This window comes from Spermophilus citellus (genome assembly GCF_964194105.1).
Source record: "Spermophilus citellus genome assembly, chromosome: 13".
NCBI lineage: Eukaryota > Metazoa > Chordata > Mammalia > Rodentia > Sciuridae > Spermophilus > Spermophilus citellus.
This window is the reverse complement of record NC_138193.1, coordinates 42,102,731-42,117,854: the sequence shown is the minus strand read 5'-3', so window position 1 is coordinate 42,117,854 and position 15,124 is coordinate 42,102,731. Positions and strand designations below refer to the sequence as shown.

The 15,124-nt window shown below is 33.8% G+C and overlaps 1 protein-coding gene across 1 annotated transcript in view; it reads left to right on the top strand.

Moving 5' to 3' along the window:
• Positions 1–15,124, top strand: part of DNAH6 (dynein axonemal heavy chain 6) — a gene marked incomplete at both ends in the record, with an annotated part of 280,659 nt that overhangs the window by 178,621 nt on the left and 86,914 nt on the right. The window contains 2 exons of the mRNA XM_081264582.1: positions 492–646; positions 13,372–13,603. Coding sequence (XP_081120708.1) covers positions 492–646; positions 13,372–13,603 — 387 coding nt within the window. The remainder of the gene's footprint in view (positions 1–491; positions 647–13,371; positions 13,604–15,124) is intronic.

Below are 15,124 nucleotides of genomic sequence, written 5' to 3'. Positions count from 1 at the left end.
AAAGGAAAAAGAAGAGATAGGCTCTTGCATTGCCTAGATATATTTTAGTAAAATCAAAAGTGTCCCCAGGGAAGTTGCTACAGCAGAGAAAAGACAGTCTCAATAATTTCAAAGAGGGACTCAGTTCCCTGTAATTACGTCTGATTTTTTATTCTCAACAATTTTTATAACTCTAGATGACTGCTGTGTAAAAACTACATGTAGTTGCCGCATGATTGTTTATATAACGATAACAATCTGCCATGATTTTCAACTAGTTAGCTTTTCTAATGTCAGTAGACTAAAAGCAAAAGTATGGAACCAGAGCATGGGATTATATGAAAAATTAAATCCCTATTCTAAGTTTGTGTGTTTATTTTATTGCAAAGATTATTGAAATTGAAATGTACCACTTGAAGAAGTTAAATGAATTTCCCATATTATGCATGTCTTGTACTCTTACATATCAGAATTGATCCAACTTGATTTTTCTCCCATCTATCATCTTATAGTTTGGAGCAGATAGAGCTGATCGGATTTATGATGATATGCCTGATATGGAGAAAATTGCAAATGTTCTACAGGATTATCTTGATGATTATAACCTTATAAACCCCAAAGAAGTAAAGTTGGTGTTTTTCCAGGATGCCATAGAACATGTTTCAAGGTATAGTGCAATCAGGTGCCAAATTATGCATTGATTTTATTTCTTTTGCATTAAAAAAATAAAAATTAAGTTGTATAAAACTCTTTAAATTGCTAAGCATATACTAAAGTCTTTTAGCAATTAGCAATTTAGAAAGATATTCTAGAAGATATTTTAAATAAATATACCATGAAATTTCTGTATAATTCCAGAGGTGATCACTTTTGCTATATATATATGTTCTATCTTGTTACAAAAAGGACCTGAGGTGGTTTACAGATGCATATAAAAAATAACCAAAGCTAATTGCATGCATGCCTAAAGAAAGAAGGGGTTCAAGATTGTAGCAAAACAAATAGAACCCTGATCATAGATTGGACAATTCTTCATGTTAAAAATGACCCTTCCAGTACAAGCCAACTTTTATTTCCTATGACTTCTGGTATCAGTTTCATCCTATGGAGCAATAATAATAATGGTACTCAGTGTATATGTAAAACCATGATATGGAGCATCTCATTTAACTTTCAAAACACCTCTCCTTAATTTGTTATTATAATCTCTTTGCAAATAAGACTTAGAGAATGTTCCAGTGGTCTTTTTTATTGGTTCTTTTTAGTTATACATGACAATAGAATTCATTTTGGCATAATTATAAAAGCATGGATTATAATTTGTTTTAATTCAGTCCCCAGTATTTCACCTTTTCCTCCCACCCCCTGTTCCCTTCCCTCTACTTTACTGATCTTTATGCTATTTACTTATTGTTCTTTTTTAAATTAGTGTCTTGTAGATAAACATGATGGTACAATTCACTGTGGTATATTCATATATGTACAAAAGAAAGATTTTTTTTTTCTTTTTTATCCCCTACCCCCCTTATTTTGAATTAGCTTCTGCATATCAGAGAAAACATCCAGTGGTCTTTTTAGCCACTCCAGCACTTAGCACTTTCATTTTATCATTATCTCTTGTGATTACTGGTGAAGGAAAACAAATTTTTGACAGTACAGTATACAACAGAGAATAATATTAGGTAAATTGTCGAAGGCTGCTTGCTAGCAAACAATAGAATGGGCCCACTATTTTTCATAACAGCACCATCAAATGTTTGAAAATTATTTCTAAGTTCCTCTTAGCTTTATCTTCTCCAGGCAAAATTATCCTAGATCTTTCATATTGCCCATTAGAAAGTATTTCTAACCTTTAACATACTAAGTATTTTATAATTTTTCAATGTTCCACTTAAAAAGACAGTACCCACATTTAATATAATATTCTGTGGAATAAGTAATTCAAAATATGAGTGATAAAAATAAATCGTATGGTAAAAAAAATATGAGTGAGAAGAGGATTTTCCATGATCTACTACTGAAGAAAAATTTTAATGGCTTTGGTTTTTTTCCATGTCAACTACACTCCTTATTACGACTTATGATTCAGTCCCCAGAATTTTTTTCACACAACACATAAGCAAATAAATCTTCCACTTATCCTACATTTCCATACTTTAATTAAATCTTATTCAAGAATTTGTATTCTTCACAGCTTACATTAGGATATATATTTGATTGTCATTGAGTTGTCAGGATACAACTGGCAATAAACCCATATACTATCCCCTGACAACTTTTATTCCCACACTCAGGCAGGAAAAGTCTGCAAATAATACCATCAGCAGCAGGAGCACTCTGGTCTGAGAGCCTTCCTAGAGAATACACCAGATGACAAGCAAATCCAGCTTCATTATTTTACTATCATCTTTCTTACTTTTGTGAAAGAGAACCACTCCGTATTTGAAATAATATAAGGAGAAATTTAAAAACTATTTGTAGAAACATTCAAAACACCCTAGACATGTTGCTTTTTTTTCTAGAAATCAGTAATTAGAAATCTGAGAAAATACATTTCTACTTGTAAGAGGTTTTAAACATCTATTGCTGGTTAGCAATAGATGTTATAAGCATTGGTTATTAAGTAATTAGTAAATATTTAGTAATTTAGCACATTAAATTTGTTGGTGACATTTTTGGGTTTTGTGTTTTGGCCTAGAGTAACTTGGATAAAAGTCTCCTGTGTTTTCAAAGTATAAATGCACCAGGTCATCTCTACCTATTACATATTCCCAAAGTTGTCACCATACTACTAGGTTGATAGAATGGATCCCTTTATTAAAATACAAGCTATTCAGATTGGATTTTAAAAAAGACCCAACAATATGTTGTTTGCAAGAGACTCACCTTATAGACAAGACATCCAAAGACTGAAGGTTGAAAGGATGAGAAAAATAATATAGCATGCAAATAGTACCATAAACAAGTAGCTATTCTCTTATCAGACAAAGCTATTCTCATATCAGACAAAGTAGACTTCAAGCCAAAATTAATCAAAAGAGACAAAAAAGGTTACTTCATACTAGTTAAGGGAATCATTCAATAAGAAGATATAATGATTTTAAATATTTATGCCCCAAACAATGGTGCACCTACATATATAAAACAAACCTTATCAATATTAAAAATCAAATAGACCATAATAAAAATTGGGAAAAAAAACAGATAATACCTTGAATCCTATCAGATCATAATGGAGTGAAATTAGAAAGGACAATATATAAAACAGAAACTACTCTAACACCTAGAGATTAGATAATACACTTTTGAATGACAAATGGATAACAGAAGAAATCAGTAGAAATAAAAAAAATTCTAACAAACAAGAATAATGATAAATAAAAATAAATAAAAACCTCTGGGGCAGTATGAAAGCACATCTAAGAGGAAAGTTTAGCACTGAGCTCATACCTTAAAATAATAGAAAGATCCAAATAAATAATCTAACATTATACCTCAAGGTCCTAGAAAAAGAAGATCAAACTAACACCAAAATCAGGAAAATACAGGGAGTTATTAAAATCAGAGCTGATATCAATGAAGTTCAGAATTTAAAAAAAACAATACAAAGGATCAATGAAAAAAGAGTTGGTTCTTGAAATGATAAACAATATCAATAAAGCTTTAGTGAAACTAACCAAACCAAAGATAGAAAACTCAAATGAACAAATTATAGATGAAAAATGAAATATCACAATATACACTACAGAAATCCAGAGGATCATTAGAAACTATTTTGAAAATTTATATTCTAATAAACTGGAAATGTTGAAGATATTGACAAATACCTAGAAACATATTTCCTGCCCAAATTGAACCACAAGGATATGGAAAACTTAAACAGATCAATATTAAGTAATGAAATTAAAGCAGCCATCAAAAGCTTTCCAACAAAGAAAAACCCAGGACTAGACAGATTCTCACCTGAGTTCTACCAAACTTTCAGAGAACTAATACCAATTCTCCTCAAATTATTCCACAAAATAGAAAAGGAGGAAACTCTTCCAAACTCATTCAATGAAGCCAGTATAATCCTGATACCAAAACCAGACAAAGATATCAAGGAAAGAAAACTTCAGACCAATATCCTTGATGAACATAGTAGCAAAAATTCTTAATAAGGGGCTGGGGGTTGTAGCTCAATGGTAGAGCAGTAGCACGTTTGAGGCACTGGGTTTGATCCTCAACACCACATAAAAATAAATAATTAAAAGAAAGGTATTATGCCCATCTACAGCTAAAAAATATTTTTAAAAATTCTTAATAAAATATTGGCAGACTGCATACAAAAAAGCACATTAAAAATATAGTGTATCATGATCAAGTGGGTTTCATCTCAGGGATGCAAGGTTGGTTTGGCCTACAGAAATCACACAATATAATTCAACATATAAGTAGAGTTAAAAGACAAGAATCACATGATTACCCCAATAGATTCAGGAAAAAGCATTTGACAAAGTACAGCACCCATTCACGTTTAAAATAGTGGAGAAACTAGGGATAGAAGGAACTTACCTCAACACTGTAAAGGCTATATATGACAAAGCTAAGGCCAACATCATACTGAATGGGGAAAAATCTCTTCCTCCAAAAACAAGCAAGTATGTCCACTGTCACCACTCCTGTTCAACATATTCCTTGAAACTCTACCCAGAGTATCAGGCAAGAGAAGGAAATTAAAGGAACACAAATAGAAAAAAGGGAGGTCAAATTATTTCTGTTTACTGATGACATGATCCTATATTTAAAGGAACCAAAAAACTCCACTAGAAGACTTCTAGAGCTGATAAACAAATTTAATAAAGTATCAGGATACAAGATCAACACACATCAATCAGTCTCATTCCTATACTCCAATAATGAATCTGCTGAGAAAGAAATCAGGAAAATTACTGTTTTGGTCATCTTTTTCATGCATGACCAAAAAGACTTGACAAGAACAATATAGGAGGAAAATTTATTTGTGGGCTCATGGATTCATAGGTCGTAGTTCATAGATGTCCAACTCCATCATGGCAGAAGAATGAGGCAGAGAAAAGCAGCTCAGGACATGGACAATCAGGAAGGGAGAGAGAGAGAGAGAGAGAGAGAGAGAGAGAGAGAGAGAGAGAGAGAGAGAGAGAGAGAGATCTGTTCAAAAAGGACAGAGTATATACCCCAAAGACACACCCCTAGGAACCCACTCCTCCAGCCATATCCTACCTGCCTATAGTCACCACCCAGTTAATCCTTATCAGGGAATTAATGCACTGATTAGGTTAAGATTCTCATAACCCATTTTCATCTCTAAATTTACTTGCAGTATTTCACACATAAGCTTTTGGAGGACTCATAATATCTAAACCATAATAACAATACCTTTTACAATAATTTAAAAATAAAATACCTACAAATTAATCTAACAAAGGAGGTGAAGGACCTCTACAATGAAATCCATAGAATGACACAGAAGAAAGAAATTAATGAACACTTAGAAGATGGAAAGATCTCCCATGTTCTTGGATAGGCAAAATTAATATTGTCAAAATGCATTACACAGATAAAGTGCAATCCCCACCAAAATACCAATGACATTTTTTACAGAACCAGAAAAAAATATTCTAAAATTATTTGGAAAAATAAGAGAACCAGAATAGTCAAAGCAGTTCTGTGCAAAAAGAGCAATGCTGGAGGCATCACAATACTGGACCCCAGATTATACTACAAAGCTATAGTAAATACTGCATATACTGGCACCAAAACAGACATCAAGACCAATGGAATAGAATAGAAGACCCAGGGATGAATCCTCATAAATACAGTTATCTGGTACTAGACAAAGGCGCCAAAAACATACAATGAAGAAAAGATAGCCTCTTCAACAAACGGTGCTGGGAAAACTGGAAATCCATATGTAGAAGAATGAAACTTGACCCTTATCTCTCACCCTGCACAAATTCAACTCAAAGTAGATACAAAACCTAGGAATTAGACCAGAAACTCTGCAACTGCTAGCAGAAAATGTAGGCCAACACTCCAACCTGTTAGCAGAGGAAATGACTTCCTTAAATGGCAAGAAATAAAACCCAAAATCAGCCAGTGGGTGGCATCAAATTGAAAAGCTCTGTACATCAAAAGAAACAATTAATAATGTGAAGAGGGAGCCTACAGAACGGGAGAAAATCTTTGCCACTTGCTTCTCAGGGAATTAATATCCAAAACATAAAGAATTCAAAAAACATGAAAAAAAATAACAAATAACCCAATTGATAAATGGGCAAAAAATTAAACAGACACTTAAAAAAGAAATATAAATGACCAACAAATGTCTAACAATTAAGAAAATGCAAATCAGAACTATATTTAGATTTCATCTCACTTTAGTCAGAATAGCAATCATCAAAAATACAAACAATATAAGTGTTGGCAAGGATGTAAGGGGGAAAAGTACACTCATACACTGTTCATGGGACTGCAAGTTAGTCCCCATAACTCTGGAAAGCAGTAGGGAGATTCCTTAAAAATCTAGGAAAGGACCCACCATATGACCCAGCTATTCCTCCTCTCCGTATATATATCCAAACGGCCTAATATCAGTGTATTATAATGATGCAGTCACATCAATGTTTATAGTAGCACAAATCACAATAATCAAACTATGGAGCCAACCTAGGTGCCCTTCAACAGATGAATGTTTAAAGAAATGTGGCATTTACACACAATGGAGTATTACTCTGCCATAAAGAAGAATGAAATTATAGCATTTGCTGGTAAATGAATGGAACTGGAGATTGTCATGCTAAGTGAAATAAGCTAGATACAGAAAGTCAAGGGTCAAATATTTTCTATGTTATGCAGAAGCTTATCAAAACTAAAATTTTAAAAAGGGATGAGAAATTCCATAAAAAATAAGAAAAATATCAGTGGAGTAGAGGAAGAGGATTGAGAGGAAATGAGGAGAAATTGGATAAGGGAAGAACAGTGAAATAAATCTGACTTAACTTTCCTATGTATATATGAATATGCACCATTCATGAGACTCACAAGACACTAATTTAAAAAAAAAAAAAAAAACCTAAGTAAATAGTGGAAATATCAGTAGAGGGAAGGGAACTGGGGAAGGGAAAAGGGAATATTGGGGACTGAATTTATACAAATTTTATTCCATGCTTTTATAATTATATCAAAATGAACCTTAATGTTATGTATAACCAAAAAGAGCCAATAAAAAATAAGCCACAGATTAGGAGATTCATCTCTTGCATATTATATTGCATAGAATGTAATTTGCTTATAGTAAAGGATGCTTACTTGGAAGAAATTTCTGTTTATATGTAAATTGCCAGAAAAAAATAACACTGGGAAGCAGAATGGACATGTTATTTGTCCCCAATAATCCCAGATAGAAATAATCAAATTACTATGAGTAATAATGTATATTAAACAAGAAAAGCATGACATATTAAGTGCAAGATTTTTACAATATTCAATATTCCATCCGCTTAGAACACTTGTGTGATATGGAAAAACACATTATTATGTATCCATTCATCCCTCAATTTTATATTTACATGGGTAGCAAATGGATTATGTATTTAGATGTGAATAATGGAGACATGACAATGAAAGTGGTGTCTATGGATCTTCTGTGTTCTAGGAAAGGAGTTGGCAAAAGATTCTGGGTAAGAAAGTCAACAAATGTCTTGCAAAGAGTCAGATAGAAAACATTAGGCTGTGGGCCACAAGTCCCTGCTACAACTATTCAACTCTGCCATTCCAATGTTTAAGAGGTCACTGACAATAATGAGTGAGAATGACTATGATTCAATAAATCTTTATTTATGGACACCAATATTCAGATTTCATGACTTTCACAAATCATGAAATGTTACACTTCTTTTGCTCCCCCCTACCCAACCATTTTTTTTAAATCTGAAAATCATTCTTATCCCTTAGATCATAGAACACAAACAGTTCAGGGACAGGATTTGACCCACAGGCCATAATTTGGTGACTCCTGTTCTAGACAAAGCAATGTTATCAAGATGTTCTGAGTGTGGAAAGTGCAGACCTACCTGAAGAGCAGGAGAGGGTATAAAGATGGAGACAAATTTGAAAGTTTGATTCTGTAATTAGCAATGGCTAAGAGTCCGGGCTTTTTCCTGGAGGAACACTTTTTAAATAAGTCCTCCCTGTGCTCCTTTATCCTACCACCAAGGATGATGATGCTTTATAACTAATTGGTTTCTTTATTTGACAGCTTTGAAAGCCTCTAGAAGTTGGTCTCTTGAATATAAATGATTTATGAAGCACCTACCACACATGCTATACACTATTTACATTGAGAACTGACCAACATCCAGGCCCTTATGATGGAGCTTACCTATCGGAAAGGGTTGGCAATTGTCTTCTTTCATGGGTTACAGTAACCATCTTATACATTCGTAGTTTTAAAACTAACAAAGTATTATAGTTATAAAATATTTTAATCTAGTTTTTTGCAATTATTAGCATCATGAATAAAACCAGATAGATAGATAGATAGACTTCCTATTTAAAAAAAGAAAGAAATTAAGCTTACTTTTACATTTCTCTCATGATTTCTAGTCCTGCTGATCCAATCTGAGATTTTTGATGATGATAATTTTTAAGAAATTACTTTTACATTTTCATTCTTTTTAAAGAATTTATTGACATTATCATTTCCTTTTTATTATCTGCTTAACACTATATAGACTTCACTCTCATACTGCTCACTTTTATAGAGACATCTCTTTCCCCTTCTTGTATTTTTAAATTTTATTCATATTTCTATATATCATCAAGGGATCTTTTGGAAAAGATTTGCAGGTGACTTAGTCTCTGACCCTGTAACATAATGTTTACCTCTAACTATCACCTTGTAAAATGTCATCTTGTGAAATTATTTATTTCGTTGGAGATAATCTATTATTTCTGCTATAGATGTTCAAAAAACATTTTGCTTACATCTAAAATATAGATCCCTATGATGTGTTTATATATGTGAATTTATGTTATATATTTGTATAACATAAATGTTTTCTATTTATTTGTTAAATATAATGTATACTTAAATATTTAAATATTTCCTAGAAAATATTTAGTGTTTTGCCTCTGCTGTTTGATTTCCTCTCCTGACCTTCAGTGGCTCTGCTCCATTGGATTTGTGGGCTCACCTCAAGTCTTTTCTATTATTTCAGTCACCATTGCATTAGTTCTGTTCCTCCTTGTCTCTCCTTCTGTACTTTCTATTATGTAGCCTCTGTGATCCCATTTTTCCTCCTAGATTTTTCCTTCTTTTATTTTTCTCTCTGTCTCCAGGGGAAAAGTTGCCATGTATGCAGTAGAGGGGGAGAAATAAAGCATGTCCACATGCTTCTGCATGCAAAGTTCAAAAGTCTCAAGCCTTAGGCTTTAAGTCCAGCAGATGCACACTCACTCAGACCACAAGGATCAGGTCAGGAAAGCCTGCCTTGCAGGCTTCTCCTGGGATAGAGCTGATGGCCGGTCGAGGAGAGGGTCGTAGGGAGAAGTTGCGCCTCTCACCAGGGTCAAGATGGGGCCGTAGAGATTGAGAGCAGTGAGGATCATACAGAGGATCAAACAAATGATGACACGTGATGGGACCTCAGTCGGAGTCCTCTTCAGGTTCTCCAGCTGAAGTGCATCCTTGTTTCAGCTGGCAGAATCCCTGTTCATTACTTTGTTATTTATACTAAATTTGGGGACTTTTTGACCCCGCCCCCTTTCAATCCTTATCAGTTACCACCAGATTTCTCAGTGACATCATTCCATCTGGGGGTTAAAACATCTGGTCTGGTGGTCTCCACCCTGATCTTCTCGCCTTTCCCTCTTATCAGGCAAGGAAAGCCTGCCAGAGGCTTCACTCTGTTTATCAGGGAAAGTGACTTGTTTATGTCCGAGGGCTATACTGGAGGGCTCTGTTAGGCATGCCTGGTGAGACTGCAGGTTTCAAACTAAAGTTTTTACAATGAAGTTGGTTAGGCTCAGGCCTAAGGCCATCCTCACACTCTCCCATCATTTTTTTTTTTTTTAATTCATGTGACTAGAAGGTCCAGAAGTTTATTCTGGTTTCCTTCTTTCTTTTTTTTTATTAAATTCATGACAATAGTGGAATGCATTACACTCATATTACCCATATACAGCACAACTTTTCGTAACTCTGTATATAAAGTATGTTCACGCCAAATTATGCCATTATACATGTACTTTTTTTTTTAATGGGAGGAAGATTATTTCTAGATAGGGAAGAGGGGTGTGAGGGAAAGGGAGGGGTAAGGGGATTAGCAAAGATGGTGGAATGTGATGGTCATCATTATACAAAATACATGTATGAAGATTTGAATTTGGTGTCAACATACCTTATATATACAGAGATATGAAAAATTGTGGTATATATGTGTATTAAGAATTGTAATGCAAAAAAAAAGTACATCTCCCATCACTTTGAGGTCACTATTGTTCTCTGAGCTCTGGGTGCATCCCTTAAGCTTGTTCTATTCTCTTCCACAGTACCTGTCTTGTGAGATGTATTTCCATTGGGGTCTTCAGTTTGGTGGTTAGAATTGCCATCTCTCCAATTTCCCCTAAACCCATTTTTATTTACTCCTTTTTCTAAGTGCTTAAGATAACAATATCATGATTACAGTGCTTTTTGAAATTCTTAACATGAATTTCTAAACTTTCATTGTTATCTTACAGTAATTGTTCCCATTGATTTCTCTCTCTGAACTATGGTGTCTTTTCATAGCTCCAGGAATTTTTATGCTTGCTCATCATTTTTTATTGGTTTTATTTTTTAAATACATGACAGTGGAATGCATCACAATTCTTATTACATATATAGAACATTTTTTATACCTCTGTTTGAATATAAGTATGTTGACACCAATTTGTGTCTTCATACAAGTACTTTGGATAATGATGTCCATCACATTCCACCATCTTTGCTAATCTCCTGCCTCCATCCTTTCCCTCCCACCCCTCTGCCCTATCTAGAATTCATCTAATCCTCCCATGCTCTCCCTCCCTACCCCACTATGAGTCAGCCTCCTTATATCAGAAAACATTCGGCATTTGTTTTTTGGGGGGACTGGCTAACTTCACTTAGCATTATCTTCTCCAATGCCATCCATTTACCTGCAAATGCCATGATTTTATTCTCTTTTAATGCTGAATAAAATTGCATTGCGTATATATGCCACATATTTTTATCCATTCATCCACTGAAGGGCATCTAGGTTGGCTCCACAGTTTAGCTATTGTAAATTGTGCTGCTATAAACATTGATGTAGTATGCTGATTTTAAGTCCTTTGAGTATAGTCTGAGGAGAGGGATAGGTGAGTCAAATGGTGGTTCCATTTCCAGATTTCCAAGGAATCTCCATACTGCTTTCCAAAATGGCTGCACCAATTTGTAGTCCCACCAGAAATGTATGAGTGTGCCTTTTCCCCCACATCCTCTCGAGTACTTATTGTTGTTTGTATGCATAATAACTGCCATTCTGACTGGAGTGAGATGGTATCTTAGAGTGGTTTTAATTTGCATTTCTCTAATTGCTAGTGATAATGAACATTTTTTCATATATTTGTTGATTGATTGAATATCCCCTTCTGAGAAGTGTCTGTTCATGTCCTTGGCCCATTTATTGATTGAGTTATTTGGGTGTTTTTGGTGTTTAGCTTTTTGCGTTCTTTATATACCCTAGAGATTAGTGCTCTATCTGATGTGTGAGGGATAAAAATTTGCTCCCAGGTTGTAGGCTCTCTATTCACCTCACAGATTATTTCTTTTGCTGAGAAGAAACTTTTTAGTTTGAATCCATCCCATTTATTGATTCTTGGTTTTAATTCTTGCACTATAGGAGTCTTATTAAGGATGTTGGGGCCTAATCCCACATGATGGAGATTGGGGCCTACTTTATCTTCTACTTTTTTTTTCTATGCACAGGGTCTCTGGCTGTATTCCTAAGTCCTTGATCCATTTTGAGTTAAGTTTTGTGCAAGGTGGGAGATAGGAGTTTAATTTCATTTTGTTGCATATGGATTTCTAGTTTTCCCAGCACCATTTGTTGAAGAGGCTGTCTTTTCTCCAATGCATGTTTTTGGTACCTTTGTCTACTACAAGATAATTGTAATTTTGTGAGTTAGTCTCTGTGTCCTCTATTCTGTACCATTGGTCTACCAGTCTGTTTTGGTGCCAATACCATGCTGTTTTTGTTACTATTGCTCTGTAGTACAGTTTAAGGTCTGGTATAGTGATACCACCTGCTTCACTCTTCTTGCTAAGGATTGCTTTAGCTATTCTGGGTCTCTTATTTTTCCAGATGAATTTCATGATTGCTTTTTCTATTCCTATGAGGAATGCCATTGGGATTTTGATCGGAATTGCATTAAATCTGTATAGTGCTTTTGGTAGTATGGTCATTTTGATAATATTAATTCTGCCTATCCAAGAGCAAGGTCGTAAAGGCTATCTACACTAAGCCCCAGGCCAACATCATTCTAAATGGAGAAAAATTGAAGGCTTTCCCTCTAAAAACTGGAACAAGACGGGGATGCCATCTTTCACCACTTCTATTTAACATAGTTCTTGAAACACTGGCCAGAGCAATTAGACAGATGAAAGAAATTAAAGGGATACATATAGGAAAAGAAGAACTTAAATTAGCACTTTTTGCTGACGATATGATTCTATACCTAGAAGACCCAAAAAGCTCCACCAGAAAACTTCTAAAACTAGTAAACGAATTCAGCAAAGTAGCTGGATATAAAATCAACACCTTATAAATCAAAAGCATTTCTGTATATCAGCAACAAATCCTCTGAGAAGGAAGTGAGGAAAACTATCCCATTTACAATAACCTCAAAAAAAATAAATAAATAAAATACTTGGGAATCAACTTAATGAAAGAGATGAAAAATCTATACAATGAAAACTACAGAACCCTAAAGAAAGAAATCAAAGACCTTGCTCATCATTTTAAATGTAGAACTGGGCTTACTGATGTAATGGTTCATTTAATTTGCAGCCTAGATCCGTCAGGGTCCCTGACAAAATCCTTTACACTTTGACAAAGGGAGAAGAAATTTTACTTCATTTTAAATCCATGAGTCTAGGGAAGACAGCCACCAGTCTGTAGGGAATAGTGGACATATGGATAAAGGGAAAGGCCCCACAATATGGTTCATCCAACAGTGAACCTCAAAAGTAGCCTGTTCTTTTCTTGTAGCATCCTGCTTTACTGGCCACCAGCATTCCTCACTAGGGAGTATTTCTGAGCAGAAGCCATGTCTGTGATCTTGTAATCAATCTTTCTTTACTTTCTGCAGGATTGCCCGGATGATCCGTCAGGAAAGAGGCAATGCCCTGCTTGTGGGAGTAGGAGGCACAGGAAAGCAGTCTCTTACAAGACTTGCAGCTCATATATGTGGTTACAAATGTTTGCAGATCGAACTTAGCCGTGGATATAACTATGATACTTTTCATGATGACCTGAGGAGGTTGTACAAATTGGCTGGTGTAGAGGACAAAAATATGGTTTTTCTTTTCACAGACACCCAGGTACATATTTAATCAGCTCACTTGTAAAATCAGGAAGTATATGAGTGTTACAATACAGCATGTACTTTGAATAGTTTGTAGGATGAAGTTCAAGGATTATTGTCTCTGAAAGCAGATTATCTGCACTGTATAAAAGGCTTTTATAATATATTTTCATTTATCTTTCCAAGTTTTGTTTGTAAACTCTAAGTAATTATGATAAAAGGTTAAAGAGAAACTTTTTTGTGTTTTTTATGTTTTTCTTAGTACATTACAGTTATACATAATAGTGGGGTTGAGAAAAAGTTTTAACTATTCTTTGATGAAAAGGACAAAGATAGCAGACAGTAAGTAAAATCAGATTAACTCTAAAATTAAAATAAGATTACATTTACATCTAAAATAGCCAACCTAACTGATCTTAAATTCTATAGTAAATGCTATACTTGGGTGTTTTAACTTTAGGGAAAATATACCTAGAAAATATGATAGATTTAATGTATAAATATTTTAAACTTCTTTGTAATTTTTAAAACATTGTGACAAGGATTGAGTGTAAACACAAGATAGGGAAAATATTTTCACCATCTACATGAAATGAGTTTATATCTTAGTATAAAAATACAAGCAAAAAAGAAGAAATATAAAATAGAAGAAATATAAAAATGTAATAGAATGTGAATTAAAAGTTCCTAAAAACAACTATTCAGCCTAACCAATAACTAAAGAAATGTAAATAAATAAAATAAATAAAAATGCCATGAGCTTAGCATACTAAAGGCTCTGGATTGGATCCCTAGCACCATGAAAATAAATAAATAACACTTGCCTGACATGTGTGAGGCCCTGGGTTCAATCTCCAGCACCACAAAAACAGAAAATAAAAGTGAAAGCATTAATGTGAAAATGCTTATAATGTGTTGTTATATCACCATATAGGCTCTTCAGTTTTATATAAACAGATATGCCATGTGTGCAACTAGAAATGTCTGGATCATGGGATTATGAGTGATTTTATTTTTCTTAGTTTTGCTTATTTATAGTTTCTAATTATTCAAAAATTAAAATATTTCTTAATTTTTAGTATTGCTTTTAAAAATCAAGGAAGTTATATAAAAAGATTCTAAGTAAGATAAAGTCATATTGTCTTGCTCAACTCCAAACAAAAGCTATATTATACTCTGTTGAAAACCCCAATCTCAAATGTTCTACAGTAATGAAGAGTAGACACAGCTATAACTAAATCACATGTATACATGTGTGTATACAGGTGTGTATACATATGTACATATGCAAAAGTATAAATGTGAGAAGAAATTGAGAGAAACAAATGTTTAAAATAGTTTAACTTGAATTAAGTAAAATATAAATGCTTTTTAAGAAACAAAGCAATAAGGAAAAAGGAATCAGTATACTTGTTAGAATTTTAGGATTAGAATATACTTGTTAGAATTTTAGGATTCTATCTAGTTTTTAGAACCATTTTCTCTTAAAGATAAAATTAACTTATGTGAATTTTAGAATAAATGTTTGCTTTATAAT